General features: G+C 42.2%; 1 protein-coding gene across 1 annotated transcript in view; it reads left to right on the top strand.

Annotated features, from left to right (window-relative positions):
- The window catches only part of gabbr1a (gamma-aminobutyric acid (GABA) B receptor, 1a), a 58,097-nt gene that overhangs the window by 12,499 nt on the left and 25,345 nt on the right, over window positions 1–20,253 (top strand). Inside the window, exons 6-12 of the mRNA XM_070911530.1 lie at window positions 3,276–3,436; window positions 10,910–11,044; window positions 15,370–15,540; window positions 16,220–16,321; window positions 16,609–16,674; window positions 16,904–17,095; window positions 19,414–19,659. Coding sequence (XP_070767631.1) covers window positions 3,276–3,436; window positions 10,910–11,044; window positions 15,370–15,540; window positions 16,220–16,321; window positions 16,609–16,674; window positions 16,904–17,095; window positions 19,414–19,659 — 1,073 coding nt within the window. The remainder of the gene's footprint in view (window positions 1–3,275; window positions 3,437–10,909; window positions 11,045–15,369; window positions 15,541–16,219; window positions 16,322–16,608; window positions 16,675–16,903; window positions 17,096–19,413; window positions 19,660–20,253) is intronic.

Genomic DNA, 20,253 nt, shown 5'->3' with positions numbered 1-20,253 from the left:
TATTAAAATACTTCTTATCCAGTAATGAATCAGTAATAATCAAATAACATATTATATTAGTGTATTGAATGGATTGGCATGAAATCCGTCTAGCGCCACCATCAGGTCAAACTTCTAATGTGTCCAATACTTTGGTTTATGACCAAATACCGGCAGAACTAATGACAAATTCCTTGTAATGTATGTTACTTGGCAATAAACAGTTTCTGATTCTGACATTCCCCAGCTTAGTGCTAATTAGCATTAGCATGCTAACACGCTAAACTAAGATGGTGCACATGATAATCTTTATACCTGCTAAACATCAGCATTAACATTGTCATTGTGAACATGTTAGCATGCTGGCGTTAGCAGTACAGCCTCACAGAGCTGCTGTGGACGATTACTTTTGCTCTACTGTTGCTGCTGCTGTGCTGCTGCGTCATAGGGCCCATTGCCTACTGCATTTGTTCTTCCTATGACCTGTATTTAACGCTGACATACTAGCTTGATGTAGCTTGATGTTTAACCTTGCATTAAGGACATATCATTGCTGCATTCACTCATACTGTACATTTTGTATATTGGTTTATTGTTCATTTTGTACACATCACAGTTACAACCCTTCTTACTGTACTACCCCATTGGTTTATTGTACATGCTGTACATTCGTTCATCTTTATATAACATATATGTATATGCACTTGGCTCCTGTTTGCACTGATCTGATTAGGTGCTCAACAGCATTTTGTTGTACTTATACTCACTGTGTGAAATGATTGCAATGCAGTTAATTTAATCTGATCTTATATAACTACAAGCAAGTCAATTAATCAATTAGCTGATTGAGAGAAAATGTGTCGGCAACTGAAAGAGGTTTCTCCCAGTAGCATGCAGCTGAATCCGGTGCTTCTCAGCTGGAGGAAAAAAAAGGAACTGATTGATTTGCAGCCTTTAATTGTGCAAACAGACCAACGTCTCAACTCTACGGTGTCTTCATCAGAGTCAAAACAGACAAAGACATGAGGCGAACACTTAAAAAGTCAACCTAGAACAGGTGTACAATTCTCTCTTTGATAACTGGTTGAACAGGATTTCAGATCTATTGGATAATGGATCCAAGGGTGGGAGTTGCCATAGCCAGGCCCCATGCACCATAATCACATCAGAAACAAAGGAACACGGATGTATCTTAAAGTTACAAAGATTAAGTACAAAAAAGTACAACAAGAGTAATCAGTGAGAGGAAACACGACAAATTCAGTTCTTCGTTTGGGCCAAAAGGCTCAAATGTATTAAAAGTATGAATCCAATATGCCTCTCTGCGGAGGAGTGAATTGACTTCACCACAGTCGAAACATTGGTCTGTTTGCTCTATTAAGGGCTGCAAATCAATCAATCAGTGTGCCCTTTTTTCCCCATGGCAACTATTTTAACAGTCGATTCATTGTTCAAGTTAATTTTTTAAGCGAAAACGCCAAACATTATGTAGTTTGATCTAGTTTAAGTTTCTTTGTCTTATGTGTAAACTGAATATCTTTGAATGTTGGACTGATGGTCCGACAAAACAACAGCTTGAGCAGCAACTTGAAGATGTCTCATTGAGGAAATTGTGATGTATTATAATGATATTTTCTGATGTTTAACAGACTTAATGAAATAATAACGGTCAGATTATTTGATTATGAATTATATGTAACCTAGATGTCAAAACAACATTTAATTTTCTAAAGGATTATTTCGAGACTTGGGTTAATAATATTATAGTTACGCAACTTTTAGTGGAATGCAATTGGGACAATATATGATCATATCTTAATTGAAACCTAATCACACGTTTTGTTGTGTGGAACAGATCAACATCATTGCTTTGAACATCAGTTTGATTATTTTATGTTTTTTACCATACAGTTGTAAAATCCTGTTAGTAATAAATTCGGTAATAGATGTTCTGATATTTATTGTCCCCATACCTCCCAGCCATGCTCATAGACCTGCAAATGACCTGCACATTTCAGGCTTGGAGAAAACAAGTCCGACTCTCTGGGTAATTCATAGTTTTTTTAAGTTGGCCTTTAACCCAGGCAAGATCACTATTTAACCTCTTGTACTGATGCATTGATCAGAAATTGATTATAGCCAACAGTGAAAGCCAGCAGAAAGTGGTGAGAGTAAAGAAGAAGCCAAAGCAAAGAATAAAATGGGACAAAATGAGGTTGTGCAGGACTCTTGTGGATTAATGTACAGTTAAGTTAAACTCAGCGTGTAACTCATTAGAAAATCTTTGAGGAGATTTTGCCCAGAGCCCCCTCCCAACCCCCCCCCCCTCCTCTCTCTCTCTCACAGCATACATTTCCGACTGGTCCTGGCTCACTCTCTCCTCTCTCCTCTCTCTCCTCTCTCTCTCACACACTCGGTGCTGCAGTGGATCAGACGCAGAGCTCTGGCGCGCCTGCTTTTCCGCGGCAAATCGTTTCATCTGTTGGAATACGGCAGCGTTAAAGGGGGGGGGGGGATGTTGCCTGCTATTTCCGCTGCTTCAGCTCTCAGCTCACACTCCGCCGTTTGGGTTTTTTTTTAGCTGCGGCTCCCCATCCACACTCATTTGACCCGGTTGACGTGTTCTGCGCGGACTCCGGTGGCTGATTCGCGCGTCCTCTTTTTGTGCGTAAAAGTCGTGAGTAAAGGGACGCGCTGTCCGATATTCATGATTGATTGCAAGCAGAAAGCGATGCGTTGTTTTAGTTTAGTCGCGCCAAAATGTGTGGAATTGCATAGAAACGAGTTGGACCGCAGGATTGAGGTTCGTTTGAAACTTGACTGATCTCGAGGCGAGCAGCAACGTGTCCTCACATGATCGCTGTGAGCTCTGCAAAGTAAAGGCTGACTGAACTGTGTTTGACTATGTTCCGAAAATATCCAGCGTGCCATGTATAATTAACCATGCATTATGCTGAATTATACCGTGACTAAAGTATTTACTCGATTCGCTAAACATTTGCAATTAAAAGTAAATAGTTGGCTCGTGTTGCACAATATCTGCAACATAAAATCCAAATACAATCCTGCTTGAAGGAGCCGGACACGTGTTGAGTTCACTGAAATCTGAGTTGCAACATTTGCACATAAAACAACCCGTTTCCCGGCTTGACTCCGCTGCAGCACCGGGGCCAACTTGCTCCAGTTCAGCTCACCTTGAACCATGTTGGTAATTTGCAGAAGTCCTCCGCGGGTAACTCGGTTCTTCCGGGCTTCTCTCATCGTCCTTCTCCTCCTCTGGCCACGGCCGTCCGCAGGCAAGAAGAAGCTGTACATCGGAGCGCTGTTCCCCATGAGCGGCGGCTGGCCGGGCGGTCAGGCGTGTATGCCCTCCGCTCAGATGGCCCTGGACCTGGTGAACAACAGGAGCGACATCCTGCCCGACTACGAGCTGGAGCTCATCCACTACGACAGCATGGTGAGTGCATGAGGAGGAGAGTCAGAGGAGGTGCGCACTTAAGTGATGTGAGGTGTCAGTCAGTGAGGGATCTAATGATCTGCCTCTCAAATTATCACGAGGAGTAACCGACTCTGTTGTGTCATTTTAAGTGTGCTGAATGTCTTCACGTCATCACTGCTGTGTTGGATGTTGTTTCCTCTTGCAATCAAACGATGTTTTCTGACTTTATGGAGCCTATTTCATTTTTCCTCCCTGGTTTTCTCGAGGCAGGTATGTCAAATGTTACTTTGCCGAAACAACAGCACAGACTGCCTTTTTAGGAGCACCTGCCTTCCCCCCCAAGTCACAGATCTTAAAGAAGAGCTTTCGTAAAAGGTCACCCCGCTGATAACTAACCCTCAAGTCCCCACTCTGCTTAACAAAGGGTGCTGCCATGCTATGTGCTGTGCCGGTTTGTGCTAAATGGACAAACACACCTCCTGCTTGTTGCTCATCAATCATTAATCACGGTGGTATTTTCAAATGTCAGCATTATCAAACACTATAAATCCAATATCCGCCCCCGACTGGTTTAATTTCCCCTCGCTGCCCCAGTTTAACACCCACTACACTGACATAGACTTTAACCAAAAAGCACATTATTTATCTTTGTAAAACAGGGTTCTATGTGCGCCTTGTTGCTGCTTGTCGTAATTGCTATTCTGAAAGTTTCCCCCATTTTTCTCAACAATGGGATGAGTGGAGACACATGAAAACGATTACTGGATATCCCCTCTGTCTCCTCTCTTGAGGGTTATTATCAATCATGCTGCAGGACAGATGCCTGGAGAGTGGCTGGGGCACCAAACAGTTAACTGCACTGGGACTGGTTAGAAATTTGCTACGAGCTTTATTCTGATTGGTGTACAAGGCTCTGCATTGGAATCCTGTTAAACAGAATAGCAGGGTAGAGAGAGAGCGAGTGTGTGTGTGTGTGTCTGTGTGTGTGTGTGAGAGAGAGAGAGAGAGGGAGAGAGTTGGCATGGCAACACAGTTACTCTTGAAGCAAACCACAGAAACAAATAAGGCTTCAGCTCGGTGAAAATATGTGTGCAAATTCATGTGCTGGATGTATGCAGAGCTGATAGTACAGTGCATGCTTATTCACATTCTGTCATGCAGACACCTTGTTCTTTACAATCAAATGCTAAACAGATCAAATGTGTGTGTGTGTGTGTGTGCATCCTCTGATTACAAGTGTAGTGAAGCAGGCAGCTGCAGATGTAGCTGCCATAAACATAAAGATAAAGCAATTGCATGAACAGATTTCATAGGGATTGGAAAACATCACTCCTCGTGCTTCAGGAGTCGCTGGCACCTCCGGCTCGAGAAATAGATGCAGATCCTTTGAATAGAACAGCTCAAAGAGGCTGGTATAACATTGTCTGAGTGACGCTGGCTAATTCCTTGAATTAAGTCAAGGGGGGATTTTATTGCTCCTGCTCTGCGTACAGTGTGTTTGGAATGAGGTTTTTTTTTTTTTACCATCTGATTGCAAACGTTTTTCACCTGGCTGGAATAGTAATGAGAATATTACCCTGTGAGAGGCAGAAAAAGCAAACATAAGATAAGGGATTAATTAGCTATCACATCCAGTTATTACGACTCGCTCCCCATTCTTGTTTGGCCACAGAACAAATCTCCATCTTGTGAACTCAGTGTTTAACTGTGAGATTAAGACAAGGGCGTAACCGGCCCTTTGTTTGCTTGCATCTCAAGATCAAGGCCGGAGAAGTGTAATTATGCAGCAGACTCTCTTGACCTGAATTTCTCCTGATGAGGAACTTTTAATGCGCCTTTAAAGTCGGAACAGCAGTATTGAGTACAAGACACGCTTTAAAGTTGCCAAACAGGTGCCACACACACACACACACACAGACACCAGTTTGTGACCATTAGGGTTGGGAGTATCAGGCGATGTCCTCAGCTTGTTCAACATCATACAATATTCATGAAGCTCAACACTTAATCCCAGCCTGTCCTTTTAATGGATGCAGATACCCTGTGATAGCAGAACGGCTTGTTTCTCTGGCTATTCTGGCGACAGCATCAGACTATTTACAGCCTTCTGAGATCTACACACACATGGACAGACGCGTACACACACACACACAGTACGTGCAGACACACACTCTCTCTGTGCAGGCCGTTGCCATGGATATATCAAAGCCGAGACTGCAAACTTTGATCAATTATTAACAGTGATGGAGTGAGACAGTGGAGATACAGAGAAATGGTGAAACAAGGTGCTTCCCTCACTTCCGCCCTTTATTTTAATTGGCAGCCGTGACACAATTTCCCATCCGCTGTGGCATAACCAGTATTCATCACTGGTCCTCATGCATGTCCATTGGCATAGGAGCCCGGAGTGTGGTGCCAGACGTAATTATGAGGAAATTAGGAGATGTAGCTGAGCATGCTTTGAGATTCAATATATAGGCTGTCCCCAAGGCCCTTATCTTATCCCCTCTTCACTCCTTTTATATTATTCAATCTGGAGTGCAATTAGAGAGTGTATTATGACGAGTCAGTGTCGTCTCCCGCTCTCCCCAGCCCGGGGAACCTTCAGTTGCTTTCAAAAGGTTCTCGCCAGCTGTATTTGACTGATTGAAAAGGCTCCATAGGCATGTTAACATCCACCCTGATATTGGCTCGGGGAATTTCAGCACCAAGGACAGCGACTGAAGTGATGGTGCTATGTCACGTATGTGTGTTTCTGTGGCTGTACGAGTGCATTTTTATGACTGTGTACACACACTTGTATTAATCTGTGTGTGTGTGTTTGTGAATATGTATGTGAATGGCATCGGGGGCCGTCAACCCAGGCGCTCTCATGAGCCAAAGAGGGCTAGAAATGAAAGTGGAAATACTGATGACCCCAGAGGGTTGTAGAAGACAGACCTCCAAGAATAGCAGAGATTCCTCAGTCTTTATTGCATACCTGCCAACACCCCTGTTTTCTCTTTATTTATTTTTTTTCATAAGGGAGACTGTGCTTTTTCTTACTGCACCGTGTTCCCATTTTGCTACCAAAGGTTTCATTTCTTACACTCATAGAAACAACTTGAATGATTGAAAGGTTCAGTTATAGAGTCTGATGCCGTTTTTGCAATTGTGTTCAAGAATAAACCCCCCCCCCCTTCATTTTGTAGCTCTATAGCCTGTTAGCCTTGTCATTTTATGATTAAGGTGGAATGAGCATGGAATAAGTACTGTAAGGGGTAAAACGACTGATTATATTCCTTAAAAGACCAAAGTCAAGTTCAAGCTGTTACTCCTCCGTCTCCTCTTACATTAATAATGAAGGGTATTAATGGCAAAATGTAAGTCTTTATTTTAGCAGCCTGTTCCATAATGTTGCAAATCTGAGGCATTACATTCAGGGACTTATTTTATATGGGATGACTAAGGCACTTAAAAGCTTTTTAAGGGATGATTGGCGCCACCAGTGATTTGCAACGCCATTGGTTTACAACCCAATTAAACTGTTGGACTGTGTGCTTTTTCACCTCTTAATGCTCAGCGTTGGCATTTTCTTACTGTTTTAGAAAACGGTGTAATTTCTTACGCTCATGGAAACACTTGGATGAAAGGTTCAACTATGGAGCCTCGTGCTGTTTTGCAATTGTACTCAAGAATAGACCACCTTCATTATGTATATAACAGCCTGTGATAATTGTAAGTGGTAGAACAATTGAATTTGCTCCAAACACCAAAGTCAAGTTCAAGCTGTTGCTTTTGCTCCCTAGTGTTCTCTGACATTAATGATGTCAACAAAAGTCTTTTGACACCTTATGTTGAAAGATCTAAAGGACCCTTATTTTGTACATGATTAAGGTGTACACGTTTTAAGGGTATTATTGCACCAGTGATTGGGTTTGATTTACCACCCAATAAAACTGTTTTTCTCACTAATGCACGCCTTTATATTTATATCAAACATTGAGCTATAATTCTACCTTTTTAAAACTGAAGCTCTGCATAAACGTTGCATTCTACACTGTTTATACTTTTGTTCCAATGAAAAAGAAATGATCAAAATATATAATACATTCTGAAATATTTCTGTATGACGGCAAGATAATATGTAGAAAAATAATATTGTTAGTATAAACAAGTCGAGGGATGATCTCTGTCTATGCGAAATTGCTTAAATAACCTCTACAAGGTCAGAATCTGCTCTAATTTATTTCTAATTTCTACACGTTATAAGCAGCAAGCAATTTGGAAAATGTATTAAACAAGATGTTATTAAAAGCTGTTATGTTGGACGGTAATGATAGATTGATTGAATCATTCAATGATAATCAGCGTAGGCGATGAATTACCACTCATCAGAGTATAGTTTAAAACACTGTAACACCAAAAAGCAAACAAGCTTCTTCTCAGCATGCAGCCAGCCCACAGCCACAGTGACAGAGAACACAAACAACCTTCGGGAAAGACAGTATTTAAAAAGGTCTGTTCGTCAGTCTGCATCCCCCTCACATGCAGATAACACAGCAATTCGTTTTATGAGGAATAGGCAGCCGTGTTATGTGGATGCTCAACAGGCTGCAGGTTTGAATACAGCTGAACACTGCAGCAGCTGATGTTACCCAGGATCACCAGAGGAGAGGAGGAAGTGATCTGTAAAATCAGCTGGTGTAGTGATTTATTGGAAGGAAAACCTGCAGCCTCTCGGCCCTGCATGGCACAAGGTTCCCTATTCCAATATGGCATCAATATTGCTATTAACCCAGCTAACTGAAGATGGTCGGCAGTGCATGGAGATAGACTCAGTGGGTAATTTTAAGGCATGCACCCCACAACACTGAGGAGAATGGGTAATGAGTAGGTTTGTTTTGTAGTTGGTCAGTGAGTCCAAAGACGTAAAAGCCAGATTTTCTAGTACTTCCTCTGCTGCAGGTTTTGGACAGTACTAATAGTCCATGGAAGTTCTGCATAGGGCTAGTGTCCTGTGGGTGGGTGGTAAAAGGTTAAAAGTAGTTTTGTCATTACAGTATGAAAACATTCATAGAAACTTCTCAAACTTCTGCTGCAGGATAATCTAATTTCTGCACTGTTTCACTCTGTGAAAGAAGTTGTATGAAGCCGTTTTGTGGCTCAAGAGGAAGTTGCGCAAAGTGATGAATTGCCTCAAGTGATGTCACTTGAGTCAGCGTCGGTTGGGGATGAAGACTAAATTTGAAAATGAAACAAATCTGTTGGAGAAGTGAGCTTACCAAACCTCCCGCTCCTCATCTCTTCGTGAGGCTAAAGGCTTGAAGCAACATTAGCCGCTACTAGCAGAACACACCCAAATCTCCAACCGAACTGTCGGGCTGAATTGTGGGTAATGTAGGCGCCAAAAACGAAGAAGAACGCATGGAATAAAAAAAGTAATGTCTCTGCTTCTGTTGCATCGATTTTGATCCTTTTTTTAAACAAAACTGTCCATCGTGAATCCAAAAATGTTATAGAAGTGCAATGCTAAAGTCCTCCTTTAAGTGAATGGAACTTGCTCAGGTGACAGCTAAGTTATCCTTGAGTTTAGAAGATCTGATCACGTTTTACGTAAACAGCTTACCAACATGAATTCAAGCTGATTACCAATTCATGGTGAAGGACTAAATTGCCTTCTTTTAATAACAGCCACCTTTAAGTGAGTATTTGATGATTAAAAAGTAGAAAAACTTTAGATGCAGTTCCACTAATCACCACTAGATACTGGATCCAAACAATAATCAGACTCCTAATCAAGATTCCAGAATCTCAGTCAACGAATCTCAAAGTCCCATCTTTCATTTTCATTTCATTTCCATCCTTATTTTTTTGTTCCCTTATGCAGTCTTGGTTGATTGTTGCTTGTCAAATGTCATTGATTAGAGCCCCAGTTTGACTCTAATCAATGACATTTAGTGTGTCAACGTGGCTTCAATGGTAAGCCAGTGGATGGGATGTGTAATACTGGTTGCAATGGCCTTGGTTTGAAAGTTATTGTACGCTTCAGGTCAGACGACAGTGGTCCACAAGGTGATGCAAAGTGACGCACCTTTATATCAGTGTACTGGAAGAAATCACAGAGCGGTCAAAACCTAAAGTGGAGTGTCAGGACTCCAACGAAGATAAATAATGGAAAGGATGCAGGTTTAGCTCGCAGCCTCACAGTTAAAACTCTCACAGTATTATTTCCCTGTGGGTGCTCACAATTGCCCGAGCTCCCGGTTACCCACTGAAACGGCGCCTATGCAGGAGACGTTACAGATGCTGTGACCTTCCTTGATGACATGCCCAGTTTCAATAAACGTGTCCTACAGGTCTTTATGTGGCTCAGTTAATCAAAGGGCCAAAAATATCAGTGATTTAAGCAGAATTTCTTACTTTGAAGAAAACCACATTTATGTGAGGATGTCAACAGTCGAAGCTCTACTTTAATAGGGTTCCGATCAAATTATCTAGTGCATGTAACATCCTGACTTTTTCTGCGATGGCATGACACCTCGATAAGTCCACCCAATTTAGAGTTAATGGAATACACATCAATCAATAAGAAGCCAAGCGAACACATATTCCCGGGTCTTGAGTGGTGATTACCTCTTCAGAAAAATCATAGGGCTGCCTCAAAGAGACAATTCAGCCGTTCAGGCAAACACCCCAATTAGGAGTCGTATTGGTCGTCGCCGTCATCGGCCGTGGTGCGATTGTTTGTGACACTCATCTGGAGTGTGTTTTTTTTTTTAATGTGCACGCGTGTATTTGTGTGTGCGAGCCACATCTCCTCTTCCATGCTGAATCATTAGATGTGTCAGGCCAGTTTATCTGTGACTCTGATGAGCAGCGCGGCGGTGACGGCCTGTCTGTAATCTGGCCAGCAGAGCAGTGATGGATCACTCTCGCCACCTAGACATGCTGTAAATGACTTTATTGGAGGGTTGTGATGACTTGTGATGGCTGCTGTTTTGGTTGTCGGTCTCACTTTTCTTTGGTTTCTGTCTGTCTTTCTGTTTTTTATGTCTTGATCTCCCTGCTACTTTTGTGCTATTTCCCTTTACTTCATCATGACCTCGTCTGTTTTTGTTTCTTTCCATTTCCCGTACTTGTCCTTTTCTCTCACCTACTTGATTTTTCTCTTCACATTTGCATTGGCCTTTTTGCTGCTCCCTGCTGCTTCTATGTCATTTCCCTTTCCTTTATCTGCTCTCTTCTGTCTTCCTCTTTCTGTTTACAGTCGCCTCCATCTCCTGCAATTCATTGCTTATTTGTTTCTTCCTTTTCTTCGACCCTCTGCTCTCATTCCATCTGCCTCACTCACCCTTATCTTTCCCATTTTCCTCCCTGTGTCTCCTCTATATCTGTCTCTCCGCATTTTTCTCTCTCTTTCAATTCATTTCTCTTCCCTATTATCTATCCACCCATCCATCTGTTCATCTGTCCATCCATTAAACCCTTTCTGTCATTTTGTCCTTCCAGTGTGACCCAGGGGAAGCCACCAAGCTGCTGTATGACCTTCTGTACACCGAGCCCATCAAGATCGTCCTGATGCCCGGCTGCAGCGGCGTCTCCACGTTGGTGGCCGAAGCTGCTCGCATGTGGAACCTCATAGTGGTGGGTGTCTTTTACTGTTTGTACCGAAGTACACACTTTCAGGCCATTTCTTTATTATTCTAACCCAGACGTCTTCTGGGAAAGTTGTCGTACAAATATGCAAATATAAAAACAGGACTCCCTGATTGCCAATGAAAGATGAAAACATATTTCCTCACTCACTTCTAGTAGTTTCCTGTTATGCAGATAGTTTTGGTTTAATGGGTTCAGGTTCTGAGATATCTGTCTCCCACAACAATGGATGTGAATGGAATTTTGTTAGAGGGATTCAGAGCATTGAGGAATGACATTTAGAAATTCAGTGCCATCTCTTTCCAGTGTCCCTGTTCCTCTGGAAAGTCCACAGAGCACACTGTCAACAGTTTTCATAGGGACTATTTCTTTGGTAGAAAATTGACAATGACAGCAGTCCACTGTATTTAGGTGGAGACAGAAATCTTAGAGATAGATATCTCAAAAACCTGAACACTATCTGCATTGCTAGACACCACGAGGGCTAAGTGAGAAAATACATGTACAGTATTTTTGAAATTTGGGTAAACTGAACTTCTCTTTCAAACTCTCTTTTTTCGTTCGACACACAACTATTTCTTTCACTTTTCGTGTACAACCCAATGCATCACTACAAAGGTAGACTGTCTAAAAATGTACGCAGTTATCCCCATATTTAAAAGGTTATCACATCTTTCCCCTTACTTTCACCCTCCCAGAGTCTTGCCAGAACAGCTACCAACACTTTTGTTCTCAGTTGCTTTCTCTCACGAAGACATTACATTCATTTGGGACTTATATAACTGCACTGATGCTCTGTAGGGAACTAGATGCCAAAGAAGACTTTCTTGCCTCTTTTCCCATGTCTCTGTCTTTTATGGACTTCAGTTCCAGACAGCATGGGAAGGGATATGAGTTGATAGGTTGAAACCTTGACACTGACACCGAAATAAAGAATATCGTCCCTCCCTCCCTCATTTTGTGCAGGCAGACAATGCAAACTGTACTGTAGATGCTGTTGGAAGCTGACACTCTTATAAATGATGATCTTTTGTACTGGTGGTAATTATACTAAGTTCCCCAAATCAATGCTGTAGTTGTTTATTGATTTTCAAAGCCTTCACACAGTGCTTTTAATTAGCGATGACACTTTACAAGGCAGTTTCACAATACTGCATTGACAGCGACACCATGCGCAGGACAAAACATATTGTTTGACCTCACATACTGCATGATAATACTTATATAAGTACAAACACATGCCAGATCTCTAAATCAGCAAGAGATCTGATGCGGTCTTCTGCTGGAAATATTTCTGCTTTTTATGCCTTCATCAGTTAGTTTATTTTGTTTATCTCAGACTCTGTCTTCTCTTGATCTGCCTCTCTGTCACTCACAGTGCTCTGCTTATTAGCTTTGTCCTATAATTGAAGTTTCATCCAGAGATTAGTCATCGAGAACAATCAGTTCTAGTGGTTGGCATCTGCCCTGCTTTCTCGTTTCTGGTCTTTCTCTCTTTGTCACCCTTTCTTTCCTCATTAAAAACTCTTTTCCACTTTTTGACTCTTTGTCTTCCTCTTTTCTCTGTCTGCTGTCTGCCTAGAGCTGGTCTGCTCTATTTCAGCCCATTTTCTTTCCTTCCTTCCTTCCTTCCTTCCTTCCATCTCTCCCGTCTTTCTCTCCCACTCTTCATTTCCGCCTCGCTCCCTCAGCTCGAGCAGTCGATTCTCCCCACACACAAAAGGATCTGTCTCTCTTTACTACACGCCACCACTGGCACAACCTCCAAACTGCCACACTCAATTATTTCTGTACGCTGCCTGCTTGCAGGAGCCTCCTCACATGTCAAACAGCCTCATCAGAGCGCCGGGGAGGAAAACGCAACCTCCATTTCTGGACGCTGATCAAGGAGGGGTTATCAATCGGCTCTTCTTGGCACAGTGTTAATTTGATCCACCATCTCCCTTTCTAAAAGCAATGTAAGCCATAGACGGGCATTGATCTACTACTACAAGGCTACCAGAGAACTGACAAACTGAGAATCAAGAGATATTGTTTGTGGTTTTTGGGAAGCTTCGATGTGGAACTTGGCCCGTCTGCTGCAGGGTGCTGCTACATCGGTCTATTTCTGCCACAGCAGCTTTTTGCTCCATTTTACATTTGTCACTGTTTTGGTGCCTGGTGAAGGTTTGTTTGAGTTTCACCACGAGGAAGTTTGATTTTCAGATTTTGACTTCAGTTTATGATTTACATTTACATTCTGCTGTGCATGTAGCCAATGAATCCCTTGCAAAAACTATTAAATGCGTCATGGCTGAGCAGAGTGCAAAAATTGAAAAATTACTATCTATAATTGCAACAGCAATGCGTCAAAAGACGACTGTGTTCGAAATCATTCCCTTTATAATAGACATTCAATAATTTACTTGATTTTTCCGCATCTATAAAATACAACACATTACATTGAGGGATTGTTAGCAGATCAGCGTCACTCACTCATCCTCATAACTTCATGGACACTACTTTATTCATTCTATTGTGGACATTTTTGAGAGCATACATTTGTCTCTCAGAACACTGACTCAAATTAAGTGGGAAACAGTAAGCAGTAGTAGCCATACTCTGGTGATCCCCTGACTTGAACTCTAGCACCACCAGCAATAGCATCTCATAGATGGATTCATGTTTCCCAGACAGTGTATCACAATAACTAACCCTGACTTTATATAACACCATCATCAGGTCAAAATGTCAGTCAGTCCAATACTTTGGACATCACATTCCCATCAGCCTTCGATGTACTTTTTGTTTATTGCTAATTAGCAAATGTTAGCATGATAACATGCTAACCTAAGATGGTGAATCTGGTAATTATTACCTGCTTAACATCAGCATGTTAGCATGTGTGAGTATGTTAGCATGCTGCATTCAGCGTTCCTGACCACAGCCTGTTCCCGGTTTCGCCTGCCTGAACTCTGCTTTGAACTCTTACCAAGTAAATGATTGCTTTCTTTCAGTTGCTCTGCCTCTGAGTCCTGCTTGTGAGTCCACATCTCTGTGTGCAGAACCGTTACAGGAGCTTTGGAGGAGGAGCAGGAATAAGCTGTATGAAGCTTTGTCTACACAGACAATACTTGTTAATAGGATCAATTCATTGTTGGTTTTGGAAGTAAATAAAAGTAAAATACAGCCAGCCTTATCCTTTAAGAAAATATGTTTTTGTATCATTTGACCCCCCATGACACTGTCTGCATGTGCTTGTGTGTGTTATGAGCACCTTTCACATTTATTATTAAGCATGTGCGATCCACTGAAGGGGCTGCTGGTTTCTCCACATCTTTCACTGCCGCGCCCAGATCAGCTGTCACTTCCTGTATAGTTTCCCTTCTTTCGTTATGATGCCTTCGTCTACCTGCCTGTGCCCACAGGGATTTGTTATTGTGGAGAGTCCACATTGTACATGACATTTGACATCTATCATCAAGTCCCCTCTCACTCCCAGTGGTGAACATCCCAGAGCTGTATAGGTAATGGGACTGAGTTGAGAGCTGGTGAGGAGGATAGGCTGCCTGTATCTGTAATGGTTCCCTAAACGCCAGGTTCCTTATTTTAAAGGAGACCTGTCGAGGATTTTATCTTCGGTTGTCACTATGAAACTAATTGTAAGAGGAACACTCTTCTCGCTGTTTCTGCTGGCATTTACCACCATCCCTCTCCCCTGCTGATTTGGACTCACATCTTAGCAGTCTGCCTCTTGTGGGAATTATGCCTGAGAATTCAAATTATATGGGTCCAAATGAAAAAAACAGATGATCACTGGTGCTACTGTTTGCAACAACAATAATTAGATCTTTTTTTGTGTGTTTGTTCTGTTTGTAATACTAGAAAGTGTCTTCACAATTTCATGGCAATGTATGCATGTGAAATGCTGCATGCAGTCTTATTTTTAGTTTGTAGTTTTTAGTTTATCAGCACACCTGATAAGCCGGAGGGAAGCTAAATGGAGGGAGGGAGGGAGGGGGTGTGGATGAAAATGAGAAAATGGGAACAGGGTTTGTTTCTCTGGTTCTCTGTCTTTTTTCTGGCTTTCCTCTCTGTTGTTTGCTGTTTGAACCAGTCCCCATCAAAGAACACTGTGTACAGGGGAAGAACAAGAGAGTCCTGATTTGAATACATTTTGATTGAAGTCTGTTTACTACTGATGCCTTGAAGGACCTTCAGAAGTATATTTTTCTCTGTTTCTCTATTTCCTTCCCCCCTAAACTTCTATATCCTTTACTCCTTCCTGCCTTAGTCACTGTTTTCCTCTTATTTTTCTGTCTCATGTTTCCCAGCTCTCCTATGGCTCCAGCTCGCCGGCCCTGTCCAACCGCCAGCGCTTCCCCACCTTCTTCCGCACGCACCCGTCGGCCACCCTTCACAACCCCACCAGGGTGCAGCTTTTCCAGAAGTGGAAGTGGACACGCATCGCCACCATCCAGCAGACCACCGAAGTCTTCACTTCAGTCAGTACCTTTAATCTTCTTCATCTCTCCTTCAATTTTACACATTCGTTTTATCTCCAGCTCTTCCTTTTCTTTTATCTCCCTCACTTTTATCGCTTTCTCCATGTCCTCACTTTGCCCTCATCATTTTTAGGTAGCCTGATTGCCCGCCTGCCTCTGTGTGTTTGTTTATGAGAGCTGTTGTGTTCTACTCCTTCAAGCTGCAATCCCTCCTGGCAATTGATGGAGGATTTTTGAAGTAATTTGTTGGAGTATTGGTTGTGAGAAATATTGATCAAGCAATACATCTCTCCCAGGCACGACGGTCGATACCATGACACTTGGGTTGGTTCCTGTAATGGAGGTTAATGATCCCGCTCTCACATTCTTTCCTCTCCCTTCTCACATTCTTCTTTTCTTCTTTCCACCCTTGTTCTTTGTCTAAAAATCTATTCTGTCCCATGCTTGTTTCTCATACATCCCCACACATGCCCATCCCTCTCTTGACTTTTCTCATATACACTTCAGATTTTTTTGATTTTTTGTCTCTTCGGACTTGGTTGCCTTTCTTTTGTCTTTCTCTGTAATCTCAAACTCTTACCTCTCTCTGCCCCTTTCTATTCAGCTGCCTCTCTAACCTCCTCCTCTCTCCCCCCCTCCCCCCATCTGTCTCCCTCTGTCCCTCCCTTTCATCTTGCAGACTCTGGACGATCTGGAGCAGAGGACGAAGGAGGCAGGCATCGAGATCAGCGTTCGCCAGAGTTTCCTCACCGACCCTGCTGTCGCTGTCAAGAACCTCAAGGTGCTTTGATTAAAAATTCACCTCAGCTGCTGGTCGTCTCTCTCTCCCCCTCTATCCTTCCTTCTCCGGCTCACAGCTGCACACGATACCATTAGCACAGAGGCGATTTGATAGAGGAAATTAATGCGCCATGCTAATTAGCAACTCCTGAACAGCAGTACGTGCCGTCCTGCGAAGCAGCAGGAACTTTTGCACGCTGTGCTGCCACATCAAGCCGTGCTATAGTGAAGTTATATTGTTGCTGCTGATGTAACTAAGCAATGTTTTGTTTTTGTGTTTTGACGCAGCGCCAAGATGCAAGGATCATTGTGGGCCTCTTTTATGAGACCGAAGCCAGGAAGGTGTTTTGTGAGGTTAGTACCCTTTGCCGCTCGATTGATCCCAGAAGACTGAACCTGACTAACTATTAGCAGAAATTGAGTTCTGTAATGAGCTGTTTGAATGTCTGAATGAATTTCCTTGTTTGGCAGTGGTACAACTTGCTCAACACATCTCTGGGAATAGTTCTCCTCGTGCTTATTTATCATTCTTTCCCTCCTTTCAACCACCCTCCATATCTGCCTCCCTCCCTCCCCGCTGCAGGTGTTCAAGGAGAAGCTCTATGGGAAGAAGTATGTGTGGTTCCTGATAGGCTGGTACGCAGACAACTGGTTCAAAATCAAAGACCCAGCTATCAACTGTACAGTGGAGAACATGACGGAGGCCGTGGAGGGACATGTGACCACCGAGATTGTCATGCTGAATCCTGAGACAGTCCGCGGCGTCTCCAACATGGTGGGAACCCAAAAAGTCATCTTTGATGTTAATCAGTGACAAGGAATTGCAACATCAACGGCTTGAAACAATCGCTTATGTGGTCCTTTAATTCAGAAATAATAAGTGGCATTTGTGAGTCTCATGAAAAATACATCACAATGCAAAACACTTGAGGCACTTATGTTTAATGAGCTCATAATACCATCAAATAGAGCTTTGTCATACAAATTCACATGGGAAATGGAGTTCCCAGTTGTATTTCCCAAAGGCCCAAATACAACGTATAACAAAAACCGAGGATCCATCAATACAGAAAGTAAATCTGAATAATTACATATGAGAAGTAATAAAAGAGAAGAAAATAAAATCCATCAACATATCACTCCATTAACTGGTTTTAATTGAAAAATACTCAAATACAGGAGGAACACTGTGGTTTACTCCAATTATCACCTGTATTTTGCACCCGAAGGGTGAAAAAATGGAGATAAAGTGCAAATGTGACGCTGATTATGCACCAGAGACTCTCTAATTAGAAAAAAAGCTAGAGTGTCTGCAACTGCAGATGGTACTTGTAAAATCAGAATTGTAATAACTGCAAAACTAATGAAACCTTTTCATATTTAGTATATTTGCTAGTTTTTAATTTCTGCACTGCGTTTTCCAGAGTGTGCTGTAACGTCTTCCCTCTTGGATTTTCTATTAATGTAGTTTAAGTTTATGTTCTTTTTATGTCTGTTCATCCATCGTGGTTAATGCTACTCTCTCTAACTATTCAGCTCTTCTTATTCGTATCCCTAACAAACGTCTTCTGCCATCCGTGTAAAATGGATCAAATCCCATGAGACAGAGTTTTTTCCAGGAAAGACCTGAGACTGAGAACAACAATGTCATAGCTTCAATGAACTGCATATGACCTGAATCAATATTATGTTTCATAAACTGCTGATGTGTAATACTGTCACACTCTTCCTCGACTTCTCTCAGGTACCTGCTTCTTTTTCGCCCGTTGCTTTCCTCTGTTCACCTTCTCTAATCCTCTTAAACTGTCTCTTCCTGTCTCCGTCTCTCCCATTGTTCGACCTTTTCTGACTCTGCTGGTCTACGGTGGATCATCCTTTCATTCTTCTTGTTTACCCACCTCTCCTTTCCCTTCTCCTTATCAGTTCCTCAGCCCCACCTTTTCCACCATCCCCCCTCTCCCCGTACCCCTCCTTCCCTCTCTCGCACTTCATCAGCAGCTGTTGTTTATATTCATACAGCACCTGCCACTACCTGCTGATTTAGCTGTTGACGTGCTGCTCAACTAGGTGATAAGAATTACAGCCAGAACTCCTGCTCGTAGTCAATCTATTCAAATTCAATTTTCAAGTTTGAAATTGGCATATTTCTTCTAGATAGAGCTCAGATGAAGCTAGTGTGCCGATACTGCAGGGTCGGCAATAGCACATTGTCAGCTAGTTTTCAGTAGGTAGTGGCAGATTTAAATGCCAAATGCCAAGGTGGAATTTCAATGAGATGAATTTGACATAACTGAATTGGGGGTGTGTAGGCCTAATTGGCCTCAGAGAATCCACAGGGACACCTTGATGATTGGTAGCAATAATCTCCCATCACACATGTATCCCTGCTTTCAGAGGGAGATAATGTTAATTGGTGTTTAATTACAGAAACAGTTCTAAACAGCTTAGTTATACACTTGTGAGATTAATATGTTGGTATATATCACCTTAAAGATTTCAAGTTTTTAGCAAAACAAAGAGATGGATCTGTCGTATTTGCAAAATCCTGCATTTGTTTTGATTGAATCTCTTAATTCCCAACTGAACCCAGATGTGGGTGTATTATACTTTATTAAATCAGTTAAAAGCAAGAAAATACATTACTTACTTACTAGTAAAAAAGCGTCAGGGCAGCATGTAAAGAGAAAGACTTAGATGAGAAGATTAACACCGCTGTCATGTAGCTACAGCCAGCAGGCGATTAGCTTAGCTTAGCTTAAAGGCTGGAAGCAGGGGGAAACAGCTAGCCTGGCTTTGTTGAAAGGTAAAAAATGAAAAATAAATAAGGCCTAACAGCATCTCTAAAGTTCACTAATTAACATGTTCTTGATCTTGTTTGTGTTGATATGAGGATGGACCTGGAGGACCCACGTCCTCCATATGATTCACCACTGCTTCCCTTTTACAATGTCCTCCTCTGCGCCATCGAATAAGAGACATATTACTGTCTAATAATAGAAATATAATAATGCCCTCAATATTATCTTTGTTCGCAACATTGCACTTCTTCCGAAGGACTCCTCTTTGATATTCTTTCTGTCCTCTTTTAATCAGACATCACAGGAGTTTATAGCCGCCTTGATGTCTCGTCTGGGTGGGATGAACCCCGAGGAGACCGGTGGGTTTCAGGAGGCCCCTCTAGCCTACGATGCAGTGTGGGCTCTGGCCCTTGCCCTCAATAAGACTGTGGCACCACTGAAGGCCAAGGGTCGACGACTGGAGGATTTCAACTATAACAACCATGATATCACCTCTGAGATCTACAGGGCCCTCAACACGAGCTCCTTTGAAGGAGTTTCGGTAAGTGCAGAGGAGAGAAAAGATGAGATAAGATAATTAAAAAGGCTGTTTATGCTCTAATTTTGGTACCCCATAGTTATTTATCATTATAAATATGCAATGTTTTGTAAAGGTCTTCTGACTGCAGCGTTTTTGACCCTGACAGTTCCAGTTGTTGCTTTTCATGGTGATCAAACTGTGCAGACTCATTTATTTCCAATCTGTGTGCAAAAGGTCTGAAATGTGTGATGGGAAGGAACTAATGAAAAATAGTGTTTGATTTCACAAAGTCAGTGAAGAGTATAAATCTTTCTGATAGAATGCATAATGTTAACCATAACAAGTTACATCATTATTTTTAATGGAGATAATAACAGTAATAATACAGTGACCAGTGAGAGCAGACTATAGTGCTCACCCTTTGATAAACTGCTAAATTACTGCATATTAGCTTTTAGACTGTGCTTGTGTTTGTGTGTGTGAGACACCCAGGTGTGTGTGTGTGTGTGTGTGTGTGTGTGTGTGTGTGAGTGTGTGAAACCACCACCTGCTACTGATGTGTTTTTAAGTTTAGCCAATGGCTTTACTTAAAATCTAATGAAATTCAGTGCAACA

Source organism: Enoplosus armatus, chromosome 9 (assembly GCF_043641665.1).
Source record: "Enoplosus armatus isolate fEnoArm2 chromosome 9, fEnoArm2.hap1, whole genome shotgun sequence".
Classification (NCBI taxonomy): domain Eukaryota; kingdom Metazoa; phylum Chordata; class Actinopteri; order Centrarchiformes; family Enoplosidae; genus Enoplosus; species Enoplosus armatus.
Note: the sequence above shows the minus strand (reverse complement) of the source record. Positions and strands in the feature narration are given on the sequence as shown.